Below are 18,700 nucleotides of genomic sequence, written 5' to 3' on the forward strand. Positions count from 1 at the left end.
ACAAGTGGGGGGAGCGCAGGGGGGTCGAGTGCGGGCGTGCCGCACCCATAATGCAACGCACGACCCGCCCAATGCGCATGCGCGCACAACGCGCAACCCCCCCATTTTTACATGCTTTTTTCGCCCTCCCCAGGCTTCAGGGATTTTATAGGAGCCTGGGGAGGGCGAAAGGAGCCTCCCCCGACCCCCCGGAGGCCCTCCGGAGGCTTCAGGGACCGCCCGGAGGCTTCCCTGAAGCCTTCGGAGCGCTTAAAACCACCCTCCGAGCAAACCGGAAGACTTCCGGGTTGCTCAGAGGGTCGCTTTAAGCGCTCTGAAGGCGTCAGGGAAGCCTCGGACGGTCCCTGAGGCCTTCGGAACGCTTAAAACGACCCTCCGAGCAACCCGGAAGTCACTTCCGGTTTGCTCGGAGGGTGGTTTTAAGCGTTCCGAAGGCTTCAGGGACGGTCCCTGAAGCCTCGGGGGGGGGGGGAGGATCTTTTCATCCTCCCCAGGCTCCTATAAAGCCTCTGAAGCCTGGGGAGGGTGAAAAATAGCTTTTAAAAAGGTGAACTCAGTTGGCCATAGGTTCGCCATCACTGGTCTACACCCTTCCTAATTATCAAACTCCTACATCAGAATGCTTTGTTCCCTTTTTCCCCCCAACAAAAAGTCCATAAGGGGTTTCCAGTCACTAATAAACGTAGCTATTAGATGCAAATCATTTTTAAAGAATAACATTGTGGTTTAGGTATGGTAAAGAAGAATTGCTGGAAATACAGATTATGCTCAAGGCAGAGGCTTTATTTGCTTTCCAGTAATATGATTTGTATTCAAAAAATCATTGAACAGACAGAAAGCTTGGTGAGTGCCAAGAATTATGCATACTGCTGTGCTGCAGTGCCACTTTGGGGAGCCAAGATGCAGGCTGTCCTCTCAGGAGAGCCCTTCATTTTTACCACTGAAGATGGTAAAAAGCCAATCAAGAATGGCAATCCAGATCAAAGGTTACCAAAACACAAGATTAAGATCAACAGAAATGAGGAGGATGAAATTACTAATTTATCATCTCCCTTCATTATGGAACAACCGAGAGAGGCTATAAGGAAGAGTAGGCCACAGAAAGCTGCTGGTTTAGATGACATCCTTCTTGAACAGATAAAAGCAATTTGGACCGAAAGCAAGATAGTGGCTACTACAAATGTTTAACGAATGCTTAGAACAATGTCAGATTCCTAGTGTCTAGCGAAAGGCTATGGTTGTAGCAGTTTTAAAACCAGGTAAAGAAGCCAATAGCCCTAAGAAAAACCATGGAATTTGCTTCTTGTGCCATACCTACAAAATCTTTGAAAGAATGATACAAAATCGCCTCACTGCAGAACCCCCTCTTCTCTTACTGCAACAGGCTGAATTGCACCCTGAAAAAGGTTGTACCACACAGATCCTGAATTTAAATCCAGTTTCTCAAAGACAGATTCCAAAAGGGCAATGGGACTGCATTCATAGACCTCACGGCTGCGGGATACTATCAATCTTAGAAGGGGGAAGCAGGAAGTTTGTGATATGACTAAAGATTTTAAACTTACAAATATCACCAGGAATTTGCTTCAGAACTGTATGTTTTATGTGGCGTTCCAGGAAGTGCAAAATAGATGGAAGGAATCAAAAGAACAGCTCACCACAGAGTGATGTAACAGACTCCAACTGTTTTTCATATTTACACCAGGGATCCCTAACCCACGGCCCACTACCAGGCCACGGCCAGTTCGGAACCAGGCCGCAGAAGTGTTGAGCGAGCGCATGTACACAGCTGCCCTTGTGCGAGCGGCAGGCCCTGGTGTGAGAAGTGAGTGCTCGTGCTCACATGCAAAGCCCTGCTCACACAAATGGAGTCGCTGCCCACACAGAACCATTCCCTCCCCTCCCCCAGGGCTGCCAAGCCGGAAAGGCTGGGGACTGCTGATTTACACCAATGATCAGCTGCTCTCTGAAGGTATTAACAACTATATGCATGCTGATGATTGAGCAATGGCTATACAGGGAGAAACTTTTGAGGAGGTCGAACAAAACTGGATCGATACTATAGTGATAAACAGTGAAGACCAAATCCAGCAAAAACTCAGGTATGTGACTTCCATCTTTGAAATAAGCAGGCTGCTAGGAAGCTGCATATCATATGGAAAGGGATGTTATAGGAACATTGCTGCAGCCCTAAGTACTTAGAGGTCACTCTAGACAGGGCTCTAACATATAAGTAGCATTATACCACCACTAAACTGGAGGTTAGTTAACAAAATAACATCCTCGGGAAATTAATGAGATCTACCTGGAGTGCCAAGCAATAGCTCTGGCTCCTCACTATTTGGCAGAATACACTTGCCCAGTCTGGTATAAATCAGCACACGCTGGGAAAGGATATATTGCTCTGAGTGAAGCTAGCAGAATTATTATCTGAGCCTTAAAAACTACCCCTTTAGATAAGATCTACCACCTAGTGCCATTGCCCTATCTGATGTTCACAGAGAAGCAGCAGCCTACAGAGAGAGGTTTAAAACACCTCTAGACAACACCCTCTCTATGGCCTACAACCAGTTCAATAGAGATTAAAATCCAGAAAAAACTTCCTTAGGTTAACGGAAGACTTTGAAAGCATAGAGTGGCCCTATAGACAGTAACAAAGGACCAACACTGGATGAAACCAATGGAAAAGCTGGCACCTAGTTCTGATAAAAGCTGGGAAGTATGGAAATCGCTGAATAGACTGTGCACAGATCCAAGATCTAGAGACACCCTGGACAAATGGGGTTATCCGGTGTCTTTGCCCTTTGCGATTGTGGTGACATGCAAACAACACCACCATACCTGCTGTTTGTATCCTGATCAGTGTACACTTGAGCATCTCATGGCAGCATGACAGAAAGCAATTGATGTTGCTAGTTGTGCCCAATATTTGTTTAACCTGTACATATTTTAATCGTGTATTTTATATTTTAAATGTTACGTTGTATAGTATGCCTTATTTTAAATGTGATGCCTATGACACGAATAAACAAACAATTTTTACCACATAGAACCTGGTGTAAATATCAGTAAAGGGGAGATTATGGAGGGGCACAACAGTTTCATGTTTAGTTTAGTGTGTATATGGACAAGGAAACACAAAGATCAGCCTTTTCTAATTTGTTGTTCTCTTGATATGTTGATCTACAGCTTAAATCATTCTAAACCAGTATAAATAGGAATTCTAGTTCAACAGAACTTGGATGCAAATGCAGGCAAAAAAACAACAACCCACACCCCACAGTATTTGTTTTCTTTTCCTTTAGCCAAAGTGATAGCTTGCAGCTTTTTCTCACAGTCTTCTTCTCCAGAAAATCTGGACTAACAACATTATTAGGAGACATAATTGTATCTATTAGAGAAACACTTAATTGCACTCAAGGTACAATGCAAAATGCCACTTTAGCTTTCAAAACCAAGCTTCAACATTAAAGGAATCAAACATCCAAAATACAAACATTAAATATGCAAAAACAGTGTGGCTTTGGCTAAGTGTTTTTGCCAGGAGCTTAATGATACAACTTCTGCTGAACACCAGACTGAATATTTCTACAAAGAACTGAAAGATCAAAGCCAGGAGCTTAGACTAGCTCCATACACAAATACTGTATGTACCCTTAATTCTTTTTAAAAGCACTTTATAGTATCAAGCATCTTGTGCATTAAAGGGGGGGGGGGGCAGGAACCCAGCACTCACAAAAAAATAAAAGAAGTAAACTGAAAACTACAATGTCAGCCCTTCAACAAACATACCTGTATTTACAGGTTAAATATTTTTCAAAACAAGACTGTGCAACTGAGTTTCTACAAATTGCAGTGCTAGAAAGAATCATGAAGGGGAATCCTAATCCTTTGCATTGCTAGACACATGAGGTATGCAGAAGTTGCTTATTTCAGTATTTATTCCATTGAGGAAAGAGATTTTTTTTTTAAAAAATAAGTTATATAGACATAAGTTGATTGTAAGAGGCAAGTACAGAACATTTCCCTGCCCATATTTAAACTGCTTCTGCATTAAAATTTAAGTACTATGAATCATGTGAAACCTAAAAACTAGATAATTTAATATGAAATTATCTAGTAACATGTTTAATCTCTCTGCTTACTCATAATTAATAGATGAAGTCTTGAATGTGCATCTCTCTGTGTCCTACCACTCTTACCTAACAATTAAAAAGGACAAAAGGCAAGAAAATGCCAATCCATGTACAACTACTTCTAGCTGTATCATTAAATCAGGGTGTATCAACACATGGCAGCTCTTTAAATTCTTAAGCTTTTAAAACTAAGTGAATGAACAACCAAACTGAAAATGAGATTTCAGTTAAAATAACTGGAAACTGATGTAAATTATGGCAAAAAAATGTGAGTACATTCTCTCACATTTTGTAAATATTTAAGTATATCTTTTCATTTGGATATTATCACTTAGGGGTGTACTCACCTTTGTTGCCAGCAGTTTAGACATTAATGGCTGTGTGTTGCACTATTTTGAGGGAACAGCACATTTACCCTGTTATACAAGCTGTATACTCACTACTTAACATTGTAGCCAAGTGTCATTTCTTCAGTGGTGTCACATGAAAAGATACTGTTTGGGGCCTGCACCATAACTTAATAAGGATACAGGATAAAATACAGGAAAGTTTAAATGCCTTCCATTAGAAGAAAACCAAGTTTAAATGTCTTCCTTTAGGAAAAAAAATACCAGTAAATTGTGGGATTCTTTAGCCTAGAAAAAAGCTAACTACAGTAGTACTTTATTAATGTGTATAAAAATCATGACTACTATGGAAAAGGTTGATAGGAAGAATGCTTTCTTTTTCAAAATACTAGAACCAGAGGTCATTCAATGCAGGAGTTTTAGAACAGACAAAATTCTTCTTTAGAGTACATGACTAGTTGTGAAATTTATTACCAAACATTTATTATCTGCTTATTATAAAATCTAATATCCTGATTTTATACAGGACAGCATAACTAATGCTTCCATCCCTTATCTGTTCCCACAACAGCAGCCCTGTGAGATATGTGGGCTGAAGCAGTGCCACTGGCCCAAAGTTACTAAGTGAGCCTAGTGTTGCTGAAATAAAGAAGAACACAGGTCTCCAGCCACTCCTAGGCCCCTGCGTAAACCCCAACCTTACTTTGGCTTCAAATGTTAATCAACTTTTTGTTTTAATGAATAGCCCTATACCATTAGTCAGGTAAATCAAGGATTTATTGATTAAGATCCAGCTTAAGAGAATGTCCCCTACTTCAGTTCAATTACTTCAACGGTTCCTAATTAGTCATTGGGCAAAAAAAATGTGGGCCAAGTAAAGCAAAAGGCCCATTCCACCCATTTTTACACAAGTGTATTTTATATATTTGACACGTGTTCAAGATATTTGTATTTGTATATACATATTGTATGTTTTATGCTTGTTTTATAACATAGTAGAAGGAAATTTATCCAAGAATATTTAAACTTGGATGAAAATTAAAGTTGAACTTTAATCCCATTCAGCACCCAAAGTTACATTTCTTAAGTTTTTTTTTTTATGTGAAGGAAGGTAGTAGTTGGCAAGGTAATATGAAAATATGGCACTGTGCCAGATTTTCCATATTAGTAGGGTTTGGATTCTCCATCTTTTGCTAGGTTTCCATTAGAAAAGGGTTGTGTATGTATTTAAAACTGTCTTTAATGTATTTTAGCTATATGCACTATAGTTTTGTTTCCCAACTCAGTACAGTAGAAAATCTAATTGTAGAATTTCTTGTCAAGCCTGTCAGAATTGGCTTCAGGAATTGAGAGAAATGGATTTAAGGCTTACAGGTTACAAGTTCCTATATTAACTAAAGAACGTAGGTACGTGGTAAAGAGAAATGTTTGAACTCTCCCCAATTATTCCAAGGTAACGGGAATTATGTGCCACTCTCATCCCCCCCCCCCAAATAACAGATCCTAAAGGTTTAGGGAAGTGAGGGTATAATGATTAAATCACTTAGTATTATAGATATGCTTGAACATTTATTAATTTTATTAAATTTTGGAACACAAAAGAGCAACTGCTACCTTCAATGGAAATTAGAGAAGGGATATTTAAATGAACTATTAAAAGTTGCTCTAATGTGCAAATTTGGGCCATGTGGCAAGCTACAAACCCAAAATAAAACATATATATGTCTGGCCTTTAGTTTGCCTTTTAGGCTTAAATACAGAAAGGAAAGTTCAAGGCTGCATGAATGCAAAAGGATACAGAAGACTTTGAAAAAAACCACAGCTTTTATATTCTATTTTTATATTTTAAACAGTAAGTTTCTAGACCTCGTGATAAGATTTCTGAAATCTTTTAATTGTCTTTTTCTCTTATTCTTGATTTGTTAGAATTAGGTAAATAAAAGTTTAAATTTAAATATACCATAACTTTTAAGCCCAGAAAACATGGAATTAATAGGGGCTAGAGAATTTCACTTCTCATTAAGAAACTGGACTGTTTCAACCCCCCCAAATAAAGATTTTTTTAAAAAATAACAAATAAGTAATGTAGTCATATTGCTTTTAACTTGAAAACCTGATACCAGTGCTGTGAAAAAAAAATCAGAGTATTCATTATTATTCTTTGTGGAGGAAACAGTAAATTAAGGCAGGCAATATTTAATGATCAACTCTAAAGTTCTCAAGTGCAGTTGGAGAACATGTTTAAGTATTCTCCAAAATGAATGCAAAGTAGGAATTAAAACAAACAAAACAGGCTTTCCAAACAGAATTTATTTTCATAGTCAAATCTCTTTCAAAAAACAGCACCAGGTTTTAAGTGCCAAGAGTTAGTTTTAGGGAACAATGACACAAATCTATTGCATCATTCTTAATCTTCAATGTGGAGTCTTTGCAACGTAAGTATACTTTATACTCACAAATAGATAGTCCTCAATTTACAACTACAATTGAGCCCAAAATTGCTGTTGCTAAGTGAGACAATTGTTATGCTTATCAGAAGGTCGCAAAAGGGGATCACATCACCCCAAGGACACAGCAACCGTCATAAATGTGACTCCATTACCCACTTGCCAAATTTCTGAATTTTGTTCACATGGGGATGCTGCAACTGTCATGTGAAAAATGGTCACAAGTCCCTTTTTTCAGTGCCATTGTAACTTTGGTCACTAAAGAATGGTTGCAAGTCGAGGACTAGTAGTTATTTTAAAGGGTACATCTTTACGCTACTCTGAATGCTAAAGGCATTTCAAAAATAAGTTGATAGCTGTCCTACATTTGTCCCAAGTTATAATTATCTATTTAAAATTAAGCATACCCTCCATTGCTAAATTAAAACTTGTCGTAATGAGTGCAGTCAACAACCTTAATACTGGTAACTAGTTATAGAATTATGAGTGGTCTTTAATGAGAAAAACGGCAGGATGTAGGCCGAAAACAAACAATCCGAGACATTTTTCACACCCTTTTCAAACTGAGCACTGAATTTGGCTCTTAAATGATATGCCATCAGCCACTCTCTCCAAAATCAATAGGCCCATAATAAAATGGGTGAGATCAAGCATTACTGAAATAAAATTAACGTGATTGAATTTACTGAATATATGGGGAGTAATGTGTGTTGTATGCCTTCAGGTCAGTGTTGTCTCCTAGCAACTGACTGAACTACTTGCTGAGGTTTTCTCGGCAAGGCTTTTCTGAAATGATTTGCCATTGCCTACTTCCTAGGGCTGAGAGAGTGGGACTGGCCCAAGGTCACCCAGCTGAGTTTTTTTTGATCCAGCTGGTTTCTTGGTTTGTAGCCTAATGCTACAAACTACTATTGATGTTACAAATGACTACTACACCAAACTGGCTTTCCTACAAAGAGTAACTCACATTAAAAATAAAAATTTGGTGGCAACTTCTACAGGCATGTTGGGGCTTCGGCCAAGCCTTTGTGGGTGGTGTGGCTGTGACTGGGAAGCCTTACACTTCAGAAAGCTTTACAAGCCAGCACCTTTCGGTTTCCAATTCTAATTACAGTTTTATAAATATTAGAAGGCTGAGAATATTTTCCCCCTTCATTTTAAAAATTCTATTTGTAGAATTTGTAGAATTCACCACAAATAAGCCACTGGATTCCAAAACTGTATAGTTTGATGCATAACACAAGAATTCATAATTGAAGCTCACACTATTAACACCTGTAATATAATGCAAGCTTCCTGAACCTCATATTCTCAATATAGATTGGATTTCTCACAAAGCAATTCTTATCCAGGCTGGTAGGTTTGGGAAATTGCTATAAAGTAAGCAAGAAAAAGAATGAATGACAACACACTGAACTTCATCTCTACATTCACAGAAGCAACAGAACTAGTAGCCATATCTGTGCAATTTATCCAAATAAGGGAAAAAAGTACACTGCAATAAAAAAAATCCAAAATTCTACACCCAGTGAAAATGAGAAGCTCCTATAACTTTACATTTGCTTAATTGTGTGAATATTTAGTTATCTGCTTAATAAATATCAAATACTCTAATCAATAATATAAATTAAATAAGTATCTTCCTCCCCACACCCCATTTTGTTCTGAAAGGCAACTTTATTCTGTTATCCTTATCCATGCAAAGTCTGCAGCATAGTGGAGGGGTGTCTAGTCTTTCAACCACCCTACTTTAAACATTTTCAGGAAAACAGTTTGACCTACTGAAAACAACACACGATACTTTCATGGGTCAGTAATTCTTTAGCATTAAGAGATGTTTCCAGCCATTAGAAGTTTATTCTTATTTTAATTCTCTAGCATCAGTTTGAGTTCTAATTTAGCATCATAGAACAAAAACTTAGGATGTCCAAAACTGTCCATCCAGAAATTACCCTCAGATCAATGGCTCTTTTGACTCAATGTGCATGCGTTATTCCCCTACTTCATTTAAACTGTTTCTTGCATTTTCTTATCTTTTTCCCCAGTGGTGGGTTCCGGATCCCGTTGCAACCAGTACAGTGCAACGGGGCCCGGCGTCCACATGAATGCGTGCAGCACGTGGATGTACTTACTGCCCGCGATGTCTCTGTGACGCTCCAGCTGCTTGGTGGAGCATTGCGCAGCCGCCGTACACTCCGTGCGCATGTGCAGAAGCCCCGAACAGCTCAAATACCGGTAAGGAGAACAGGTGGGCCCTCCAGAGCACCATAGCGGAATGGTACCTGGTGCTCCCAGCAGGCACCGGTACGCCCATACCAGGGTGTACTGCCTGCAACCCACCACTGTTTCCCCCCCCCTTTGTGTGTGCGATCCTCAAATCACAAGAGTTTACTTGTAAAGGTTTATTCTTCCACCCATATGATTATTGAAATTAGGGAATCAGCAATGCATAAACCCTTTCAAATGAATTCTGGAAACTATGAACTCAATGATCTCTTAATGGTTTAATCATCTTATATTACACTATGCCAGTGATGGCGAACCTATGGCAGCGTGCCACAAGTGGCACGTGGAGCCATTTGTCAGGGCACGTGAGGCGCTGCCCTGTCAGCTGGCCAGCGCACATGCACGCGCTGGCCAGCTGAGTTCACCTTTTTAAAAGCTATTTTTTGCCTTCCCCAGACTCCAGAGGCTTCATAGGAGCCTGGGGAGGGCGAAAAGAGCCCCCCCGCCCCCCCGGAGGCTTCAGGGACCGTCCGGAGGCTTCCCTGATGCCTTCGGAGCGCTTAAAACGACCCTCCGAGCAACCCGGAAGTCTCTTCCGGTTTGCTCGGAGGGTCGTTTTAAGCGTTCCGAAGGCTTCAGGGAAGCCTCCGGACGGTCCCTGAAGCCTCCTGAGGGCCTCCGGGGGGGCGGGGAGGCTCTTTTCGCCCTCCCCAGGCTCCTATAAAGCCTCTGGAGCCTGGGGAGGGCGAAAAAAACCTTGTAAAAATGGGGGGGGGCGCGCGTTGTGCGCGCATGCGCACTGGGGGATCGCGCGTTGTATTATGGGTGCGGCACGCCTGCACACGACCCCCCCGTGCTCCCCCCACTTGTGGCACGCGAGCCAAAAAAGGTTCGCCATCGCTGAACTTTGCAATCATAAAGACCTGGAGGGAAAAAATGGCCTCATATGATTCATTAACATTTTGTAGAGCAATCATTTGACATATGGGAGAACACAACACCATAAGACCCTATAGACATAATATATTTTAGACACTCTGTTCTTCATTCAATCTTCTTTACTCTGATGATCCTGGTGTTATGAGTTTGACTCCAAGGGATTTGCCAAGTAGGGATTCTGAAAGTTGTTAATTCCTATACATTTGGAATGTAACTAATTAATCAAGGCTACAGTAGATCCTAGAGCAGGGATCTCCAACTTTGACAACTTTAAGTTTGGAGGACTTCAACTCCCAGAATTCCCCAGCCAGCAAAGCAAAGCTGGCTGAGGAGCTTTGGGAGTTGAAGTCCTCCAGGCTTAAAATTGCCACGGTTGGAGACCCCTGTCGTAGAGGACTTAGTTTTTTCAATTTCTCGCATCCACCATTCACTCAAATCCTTTTCATATATTCACACATGACATGCAAATGTATAGAAGCTGCTGCCTTATGGCCTTATTCCATATAGCTGAATGTGTGTCACAATGTTACAGCCTTAAAATTCCTTCCATATTTTTCATTCAACTAGGAAGGTGCATGATAGTTAGTCTAGCAATCTATCCAGGTTACTACATTCACTACCAAATGAATTTTGAGGCCCCACAAATAAATTGGGGATTGGCCACACAGTGCACATGGTTGCCATAACATACTGTATGTGGTCTCTACATCAAATTATATTGATAGGATCCTAAACATGTATGGACATGTTTAAACACTTTCTTTGAAGTGGCAAAAATCTCATGGAATTATCCCAAGGTAAGCAAAGTGGGAAAATTGCCACATTGCCACAAGCCCCTAGTTCAAAATGGTTCTGGGATCTATTAGATTTTCTACATACAATACTGTACCTAGTAATGCTAGATGACTAACTCTTCACATAGTGATAAATAGAACATAGTGATAGTCAGTTGCCATTCATAGCGTGAATGACCATCTAAATCCAACTTGAACATTATTTCTCAGTTAAAAAAAAAAGAATACAGTGCAGCAAAGAAACATATAGTGTTGTTACTGATAATTCTTGGCAGAATTTTCTTTTAAAAATACGGCAGATATATCTCTTCACCATACTTTTAAAAGTTCTAAAGGCAGCCCCCTTCATCTTTTGACAGACTTATGTCACCTTAAAAGAAAAACATGTTTTTAAAAAACTATTATTTCTTGATGTGAAAAAATTAAGAATTAGAAATGCCAGGTTTTTTTAGCTCGTTTCTTCACGTCCAACCTTCAGTACAGTTGTTCTTTATGTTCCAATTTATTCCTTCAGTAAAGAAAACTTTGTTTAAGATAACAATTTAAAATGAATAATGTACATGGAAATCAACAATGTACACTATGTCAGGGATGTCAAACTCATGACGCAGCAAGTTTGACACCCCTGCACTAGAAGAATCTCCTACTTACCAGTGGCATTGGCTATGGTGAGAGGGAGCCCTTGCAGCTGATGAACTTGGATGCCAGATCCCAGGGCTCCAAGGTTGATGGTCTGAAGGCCCGGTACAGAGGATAGCTGAGCGGCATTTACAGTGACTGTGCCACTGGGTAGAGAGGCAGAAGCTATTGGTGTGAGTGTTGTGCTGGTGCTCCCTGTCTGCCCCAGGGACACCCCCTGCACGGGAGCCAAAGCGATTGTCTGAGCTTGCGGATTCTGGACCTGAAGATTTTGAAGTTGAATAGTTTGCCAGCTGACTTGTCCATTTGGCCCTACAGTGGGTGTTCGAATAAAGATTGGGCCAGTGTTGGAGAGTGCCTGGATCTGCAGGTTCTGCAGGGCATCTTGAGGAGCAAAGGTCTGGCTGCCTTGTCCTCCTTGAACAAGTTGAGGCTGCACTAGGATCTGCTGGTGGTGGTGGTTTTGATCAATATCTTTCTGTTGTCCTTGTTGGACTGCAACTTGCACAGCATCGGCATTCTGAGAGCTGTTTGTCCTCTGTGGCGTCTGCACCTGAACATTTGTTCCCAGACTGCCGCTAGTGGAAAAATTCATGATGCCCAAATTACTGGTGGTGGTAGTGCCACTATAGTTGTTAGCATTGGTGAAAAAAGAGGCAGTACTGGCTTGAGTCGCAGCCACGCTGGAGGAACTGATTGACGTGACAGTAACTGGCTGAGAGCTATTCTCTGGAGAGCTAGAATTGCTTAGAGTAACTGACTGGGAGGTGGGGGCCAAACTGGCAGCAATGCTGTTGACAGGCAATAAGGTGATATTGCCGTTCAAAGCCAGTGGTACATTAGTGACATACTGGGTTTGCCCTGAGAGAGCATTTACTCCCTGAATGGGGACAGCCTGCTGCAAAAGATTTGGCATGGCAGCCAAGATATTGCCTGTGCCAGACCTGTTTGTAATGAGCTGCTGGTTAGTTCCTGGAATTATCTGCAGTTGGCCAGAGGCATCTTGCTGGACACTAACTTGAGTAGGGGCAGTGGCAAACTGCAACTGTTGACCATCCACAGTTTGAAACTGGGGGATCACCTGATACTGAATATTCGGCAACATTCCTGATAAGCCCGTCAGAACTTGTTGGTTCTGCATATTTGAGGTGGCAACCACATACTGCCCAGTGGCGGCAGCTCGGTTTTTGGATGATGAATCGTTGTCTTCATTGCCATTATTCCCCAGATCTTTGGGAGAATCAGTTCCAGAAGTAGTGGAAATTATTTGCCAGCCATTTGAACTTTGGGAGATTTGAGTTGCAGAAGCAAGGTCCAATTCACTTGAGCCTCCCTGTTGCACCTGTAAACCATCAGAGTTGTCATTGGGAGATTCAATCCTGCTGCATGTGGCTGCTAGCAGGGCCAGAGGAGAAGGCTGAGACTCCTGTCAGGAAATAAAGAGTAAGACAGGAGGAGTCAAGTATCTGCCCATCCCAAATGACAGTATAAAACAGCAATTGGAAAGGAGCACAAGAAGGAAGCCGATTAATAGATGATTTGCCAATCCCCTAAAGCACTGACTGTACACACTGGTCTAACCAACGTAAGACGTCAACAACTTCTAGTATAATAAACACCCCTCATCACTCAGGTTAGACTATTTTACTTAGAAATAATCAGTTTGAGCTTGAATTAAACAATTTTACACTCCAACAATTTTTCAGGAGAAAGTAGAAATTCCAACACTCATAGAAATACTAACAAAATTTTGATGAATCTTTAACCTCCAGATATGAATGCTTCCAACAGTGGAAGTTTTTAAGACGGGATTACCATTTGTCTGAAGCGGTATAAAGTCTGCTGCCTGAGCATGGGGTTGGATTAGAAGACCTCCAAATCCCTTCCAACTGTGTTATTCTGTTAACCTAACCTGTCTTAAATTTACTCATCCCCATAATAATATAATAATAAGATTATTATCATCACTTTTTCTACTGTGACTTTGATTATAGAGGATTGTAAAAATATTGGAAGATTTTTTTAAATTGCAAAAATAAGCAACCAACCTTTTTCAAAGAAAAAGAAGAGAATGTTCCATCACCACATATATTAAAAACCAAAGGTATCTTTCTATTGCAAATTGAGATCTTTCCCCCCTCTCAACACATCTCTCCTCAGAACTCTTACTTACATGGGCCTCACAGTTTCCTCCATCGTTACTGCAGCCTTCATCTACCTTCTCAGTCTTGATAACAACCATGTCTTCTGAAATATCATGATCTGCATGGAAATTAGAGGATAAGAAAGAAAAAATAATAACTAAGAGTTAAATAAATTATATAAAGCATGTAGCTATTTCAAGAGGAAACAGAAAGACACACAGATTATTTAAAAATTTAGCATTAGATCCTCCCATGCTATATAGCATACAGGTAGTCCTCGACTTACAACAGTTCACTTAGTGACCACTCAAAGTTACAATGTCACTGAAAAAAGTGACATAACCATTTTTCACACTTATGTCCATTGCAGTATCCCCATGGTCATGTAATTTACATTCAAATGCTTGACAACTGACTCACATTTATGACAGTTGCAGTACCTCAGGGTCATGTGATCACCTTTTGCAATCTTCTGACAAGCAAAGTCAATGGGGAAGTCGGTTTCACTTAACAACTGTTACTTAATTGAACAACTTAGTGATTCACTTAACAAACGTGGCAAGATGGGGCTCACTTCACAAATTTGTTGCTTAGCAACATACATTTTGGGTTCAGTTGGGGTCGTAAGTTGAGGACTAAGTATTGGGCAGCAAGAGATCTTCAGCATTTTTTATTTAAAAATACAGATTTAAAAATGAAGGTCTTCAGCAGACACTAAATAAAGTAGAACACTTAACACAAAGTAAAGCATTGTGACTATAGATTATGCATTTAGTGATATACTTTACAATTCACACACACACAAACCATTTAGAATGTGTCTTTAAAAGTCATCTGGCACCATAATGAACTACACCATAGTTAAGGTCCCTAAGAGGAAACGTGGTCAAGAGAACACAGAAATATAAAGTGTCAATAAAGACAGTGTAATCCAGTGAGCAATTCAAATGTAACTACAAAAATCCTATGCTCACATTTTTAATAAACAGTAAACAAGCCAAGCCATCTTACACGACTGTTTCAAGAATGAGAAAGGATATGATATACTACTTCCCAATCTCTTTGAATAAAGGTACAACATATAACTATGATTAAAATTTAAAGAGCAACTTTGCATTAGCATCCCAGATAAACTGTTTGCACTCCTCATCAACAAGCAAAATAAAATGGGGCAAAGTGATCATGAAGAATTGCTGTTAAAACCCGGAATAAAATATCCAAAGAGGGGCTCTTATGACCAAATCATATTTTGCTATTGATTGCTGCAGTTGCACATACACAAACATTCATAAAAAGAAAACATCCCAGGACAAGGTCGGAATCAAAATTGCTAGGCGGATATCGGTATTGCGTCATATTCACAGCCTTCTGCCTCACCCCTTGGCCACTTCCTCATGCCGATGATGCAAAAACCAACCCGATTTCAAGCCTCGGAAATTCATCTTAAATAAATACCAGAGATCTGTTTACAATTTTTTTTCAGCTTCCCCTTAACAAGAGTCTTAAAAGGCAGCTGGACATCTTTAAAAAAAAAACCTCTCTGTCATGAAAATACACAAAAGTGTCGCTATTATTATTATTATTATTATTATTATTATTATTATTATAAAAAAACCAAAACAGCTCCACTTCATCCTAAACTCCATCGCTGCAGGGCAGAGCAGGGCAAGGCCTATTGAGAGGGGCTCTCTGGGTTAAAAAAAAAAGCAGAAATGCAAAAGGCATCTCTGGACGGCTGGGAGGAAAAGGGGAAGCAGTGGCATGAGTCACTCCCAAGGGGCGTAGGAGTATGCAAACTTCTGACTTGCAGCTGGTTCAATACGGAGTTCTGCACCCAGTGTACACAAAGCAAAAGCCTGCCAAACCTAACGATTTCCGACTTTAAAATTCCTCGCCCAGCGAAAGGCTTTTTTTTTTAAGTAGCTCGGCCAATGTTAACAATAATAATTTTAAACACACACACGACGAAGCCTCCCTTTGCATGGGAATCTGAGAGAGGGAGTAAAAGAGGCCTAGCTAAATCTTTGGAGTTGTTCATGCGGGTTTGCATTTCTTTTCCTTCTTTACTCCCCTTTTTCACTTCTCTCCTTAAGGGCAGAAGCAAAGCTTCCTACCGAAAGGGTGGATTTCTTCATATTTTGGGCACGGCACCAAACAAGGCCTTATCGTTTCTCAGAAGTGCCTCCGGCCTTCCTGGGAAAGCCAACATACAGGGCCTCACTCCGGAACTGCAAGTTTGGCCCTTCCCCTCCCCCCTTTCAACCGCGAGAGCGCCACTCTGCACATGGCCCGAAGCCCTCTCCCCCCCTCCGGCTTCTAAAGCTTCGAAGCGAGGATTCAAGGTGGGACTGGGAGACCATAATATACATACACACAGAGGCTTTTAACGTCCCCCTGGCTACTTTCTCTCCTCCTCCTCCCTCCTTCTCCGGCCTCGCCTGCGCTTCCCTCCCAACCTCGGGCAGCAGCACCCGGGAGAGGCAGACGGAGGATCCATCCGGCTCCGCCGCTTCTTTCCAGCGGAGAAATTCCAGCCCCCACCTGGTCCCGCCCGATCCTCCTCCTCCCTGAGGCGGCTTGCCCTCCCTTTCCCATGGCCGCTTCTTCCTCCACCCTCCATCGCAAGCCCCGCTCCCCTCCTCGGGGCCCCTCCCCCAAAAGGCTTCCCCTGCCGCGGCTCCTGTGGCTGCCTTCCCCTCCCCACAATCGTTACCCCTCCCCCGTTCGGGTCTCTTCCCCCCCACCCCGCCCGGGGGGCTGGGCTGGGCGGGGCGGGAAAAAGAAAGAAGGCGGCGCCCCCCGCCCGGCCACGATGGTCCCTTCTTACCGCTCATGTTGGCTGACGGGGGAGGCTAACCTAAGTGGTGCCGGAGGGGTGGGCGGGGCGGGGGCAGCGAAGTCGGTGACGAGGCAGCCTAACCCCACCGGTGACCGCCAAAGGGTTGGCGAAGGGAGGGAGCTGCGCCGACACGGCCCTAGCCCAGGGACACGCCTCCTGCCGCTCTGCCCAATCACAAGGCCTGAAGGAAACTCCGGGAGGCGGTACTAGCAGTGAGTGACGTGTCCTCCGACTATTCAAGCAAAGCGAGGCGGGGCTTGGCGCGGGAATGGTGGTGGCGTTGGGGGGGGGTGTTGAAGAAAATTGAAACAGATTACGAAGAGCTCGGTGGTGGCACTCCTTTCAGGAAACGCCTCTGAGCGAGGCTCCGCCCCATGAAGAGAGGTGGAGCTTCGACCCGAGTGTTAGAGTAACACGGGCGAGGAAAGGACGAAGAGGCAGGAGTTAACTGACGTCGCGGCCTGCCAATCGGCTGTCGCGCGAAGTTTCGGAAGCTTCGCGCGTATGATGAAATCGTACCGCTCGACTCGTGACCGACCTGCTTGTAACCCAATCGGAGCTCGAGGAGGCCGCGCGAGGTTTTCATGAAAGGAATAGAAGGCGGAGACAGGGCAGGAAGTGACATGCACAGCGGCTACGGAGAGCCCTAGTTCAGGGAAAAGAAGCCTTTCGGAGGGATTAAGCGTGGAGCCGAAGGGCAGCAACGACAGGGAGGCGGAAACCTGCCTACTCCAATGAGGGACGCGGACGGCCTTAAATTGGCCAATGGGGGATGACGGAGCTCGTGGGCCTTAGCCAAAAGTGACGGATGTGGTGCCATTTTAGCTCGGACGTGGAAAGCGAGGTTCCGCTTTTGCCTCCATTTAATGAAAGCGTTATGTAACGGCTAGTGACGCTTGAGCTATTTTCTGGGAATCGGTGAAATGGGGGTTGGCATCCGGCCACCCTATTCAGTGGTTCCGCTAGAGTTTCTCTCTCTTACCTGTCAGTCCAAGGAAGGTGTTAAAAAAAAGAGGGATTGGCGTTCACAGTACTTAGGCTTTTGCTTGCTCCTGTCAGTGAAGCACGCATTTTTCAATAAAAGAATAAACGAAATTAGTCTCGTTAAGAGGCACCTTTTACATGTTGAAAGATATTGCTTATACACACACACAACACATTCGGATAGCATAAGTTGCTCATGCTATACATTAGGTTGCAGAATCTTCCCAAATGTATGATCACCAGCTCAAACGTTGATGCCTTGTTAGATAATGTGTACAATAAAAGGCTGAGCTACAGGTAGTCCTCGACTTACAATGGTTCATTTAGTGACAGGTTACAAAGTTACGGTCAAAGTTACAAAGGCACTGAAAAAAGTGACATGACCGTTTTCCACAGTTACGACCTTGGCAAAACTCACGTAACAAATGTCTCACATAACCACAGAAATTTTGGGTTCAATTGTCCTAACTCGAGGACTGCCTGTACAAAGGAAACTAACATGACGGGACATTGAACCTTAATGTAGTTGCATTTTTTAAAAGTGTAAAAAAAAATTCAATCATTTAGCCTGCAGCATTTTTCATTAACCATTATTTTAATTAATATTTTAATATTAGTTGTAGTAGTAGATAGATATGGTAATAGTTTTTCAAATTTAGTTCCTACAAAATACTACTTCAAGCTACAAAAAATGATTTTGGGCACTGCAGGCAGCCTCACATACTGTGGTGTAAGACTACTGTTCCTTAGGCCTCAGAAAATTGTGCCTGCTGACACTTTTCAACCCAAACTCCCTGCCCTTTATTATTATTATTATTTTATTATTATTAAATGAATGGAGACTATTTTATTGAGTTATAAAGTAATGTAAAATACAAAATACAAAGTAAATAGGAAAGGAGTGGGGAGGGAAAGGAGAAGGAGAAGTGAGGAAAGCTAAGAAAAAAGAAAAAGAAGCATTGACTTCCGACAATGAGAGCCAATTTTCTGTAGTGGTTAAGACATCAGGCCAGAAACCAGGAGATAGAGTTCTAGTGCCCTTTAGGCACAAAATCAGCTGGCTGACCTTGGGCTAGTCACTTTCTCTCAGCCCCAGGAAGCAGGCAATGGCAAACCACTTATGAAAAACCTTCCCAAGAAAACTGCAGTTACTTGGCCAGGCAGTCTCCAAGAATCAAGCATGATTGAATGGGGAAAAAATAAAA

At 42.1% G+C, this 18,700-nt stretch overlaps 1 protein-coding gene across 6 annotated transcripts in view; it reads right to left on the minus strand.

The window, feature by feature from the left end:
* Window positions 1–16,681, minus strand: part of SP1 (Sp1 transcription factor) — a 43,664-nt gene extending 26,983 nt beyond the window's left edge. Inside the window, exons 1-3 of one of the 6 annotated variants that reach the window (XM_081935898.1) lie at window positions 16,500–16,674; window positions 13,702–13,790; window positions 11,541–12,954 (exon numbers count right to left, since the gene is read on the minus strand). In XM_081935898.1, the coding sequence (XP_081792024.1) occupies window positions 11,541–12,954; window positions 13,702–13,790; window positions 16,500–16,506 (1,510 nt within the window). In that variant the 5' untranslated portion in view covers window positions 16,507–16,674. The other 5 variants (XM_081935902.1, XM_081935901.1, XM_081935900.1 and 2 more) reach the window with 5 other exon arrangements.
* Between the last annotated feature and the right edge of the window lie 2,019 nt (window positions 16,682–18,700).

Source organism: Natrix helvetica (assembly GCF_964273705.1).
Source record: "Natrix helvetica genome assembly, chromosome: 1".
In the NCBI taxonomy this organism is placed as follows: domain Eukaryota; kingdom Metazoa; phylum Chordata; class Lepidosauria; order Squamata; family Natricidae; genus Natrix; species Natrix helvetica.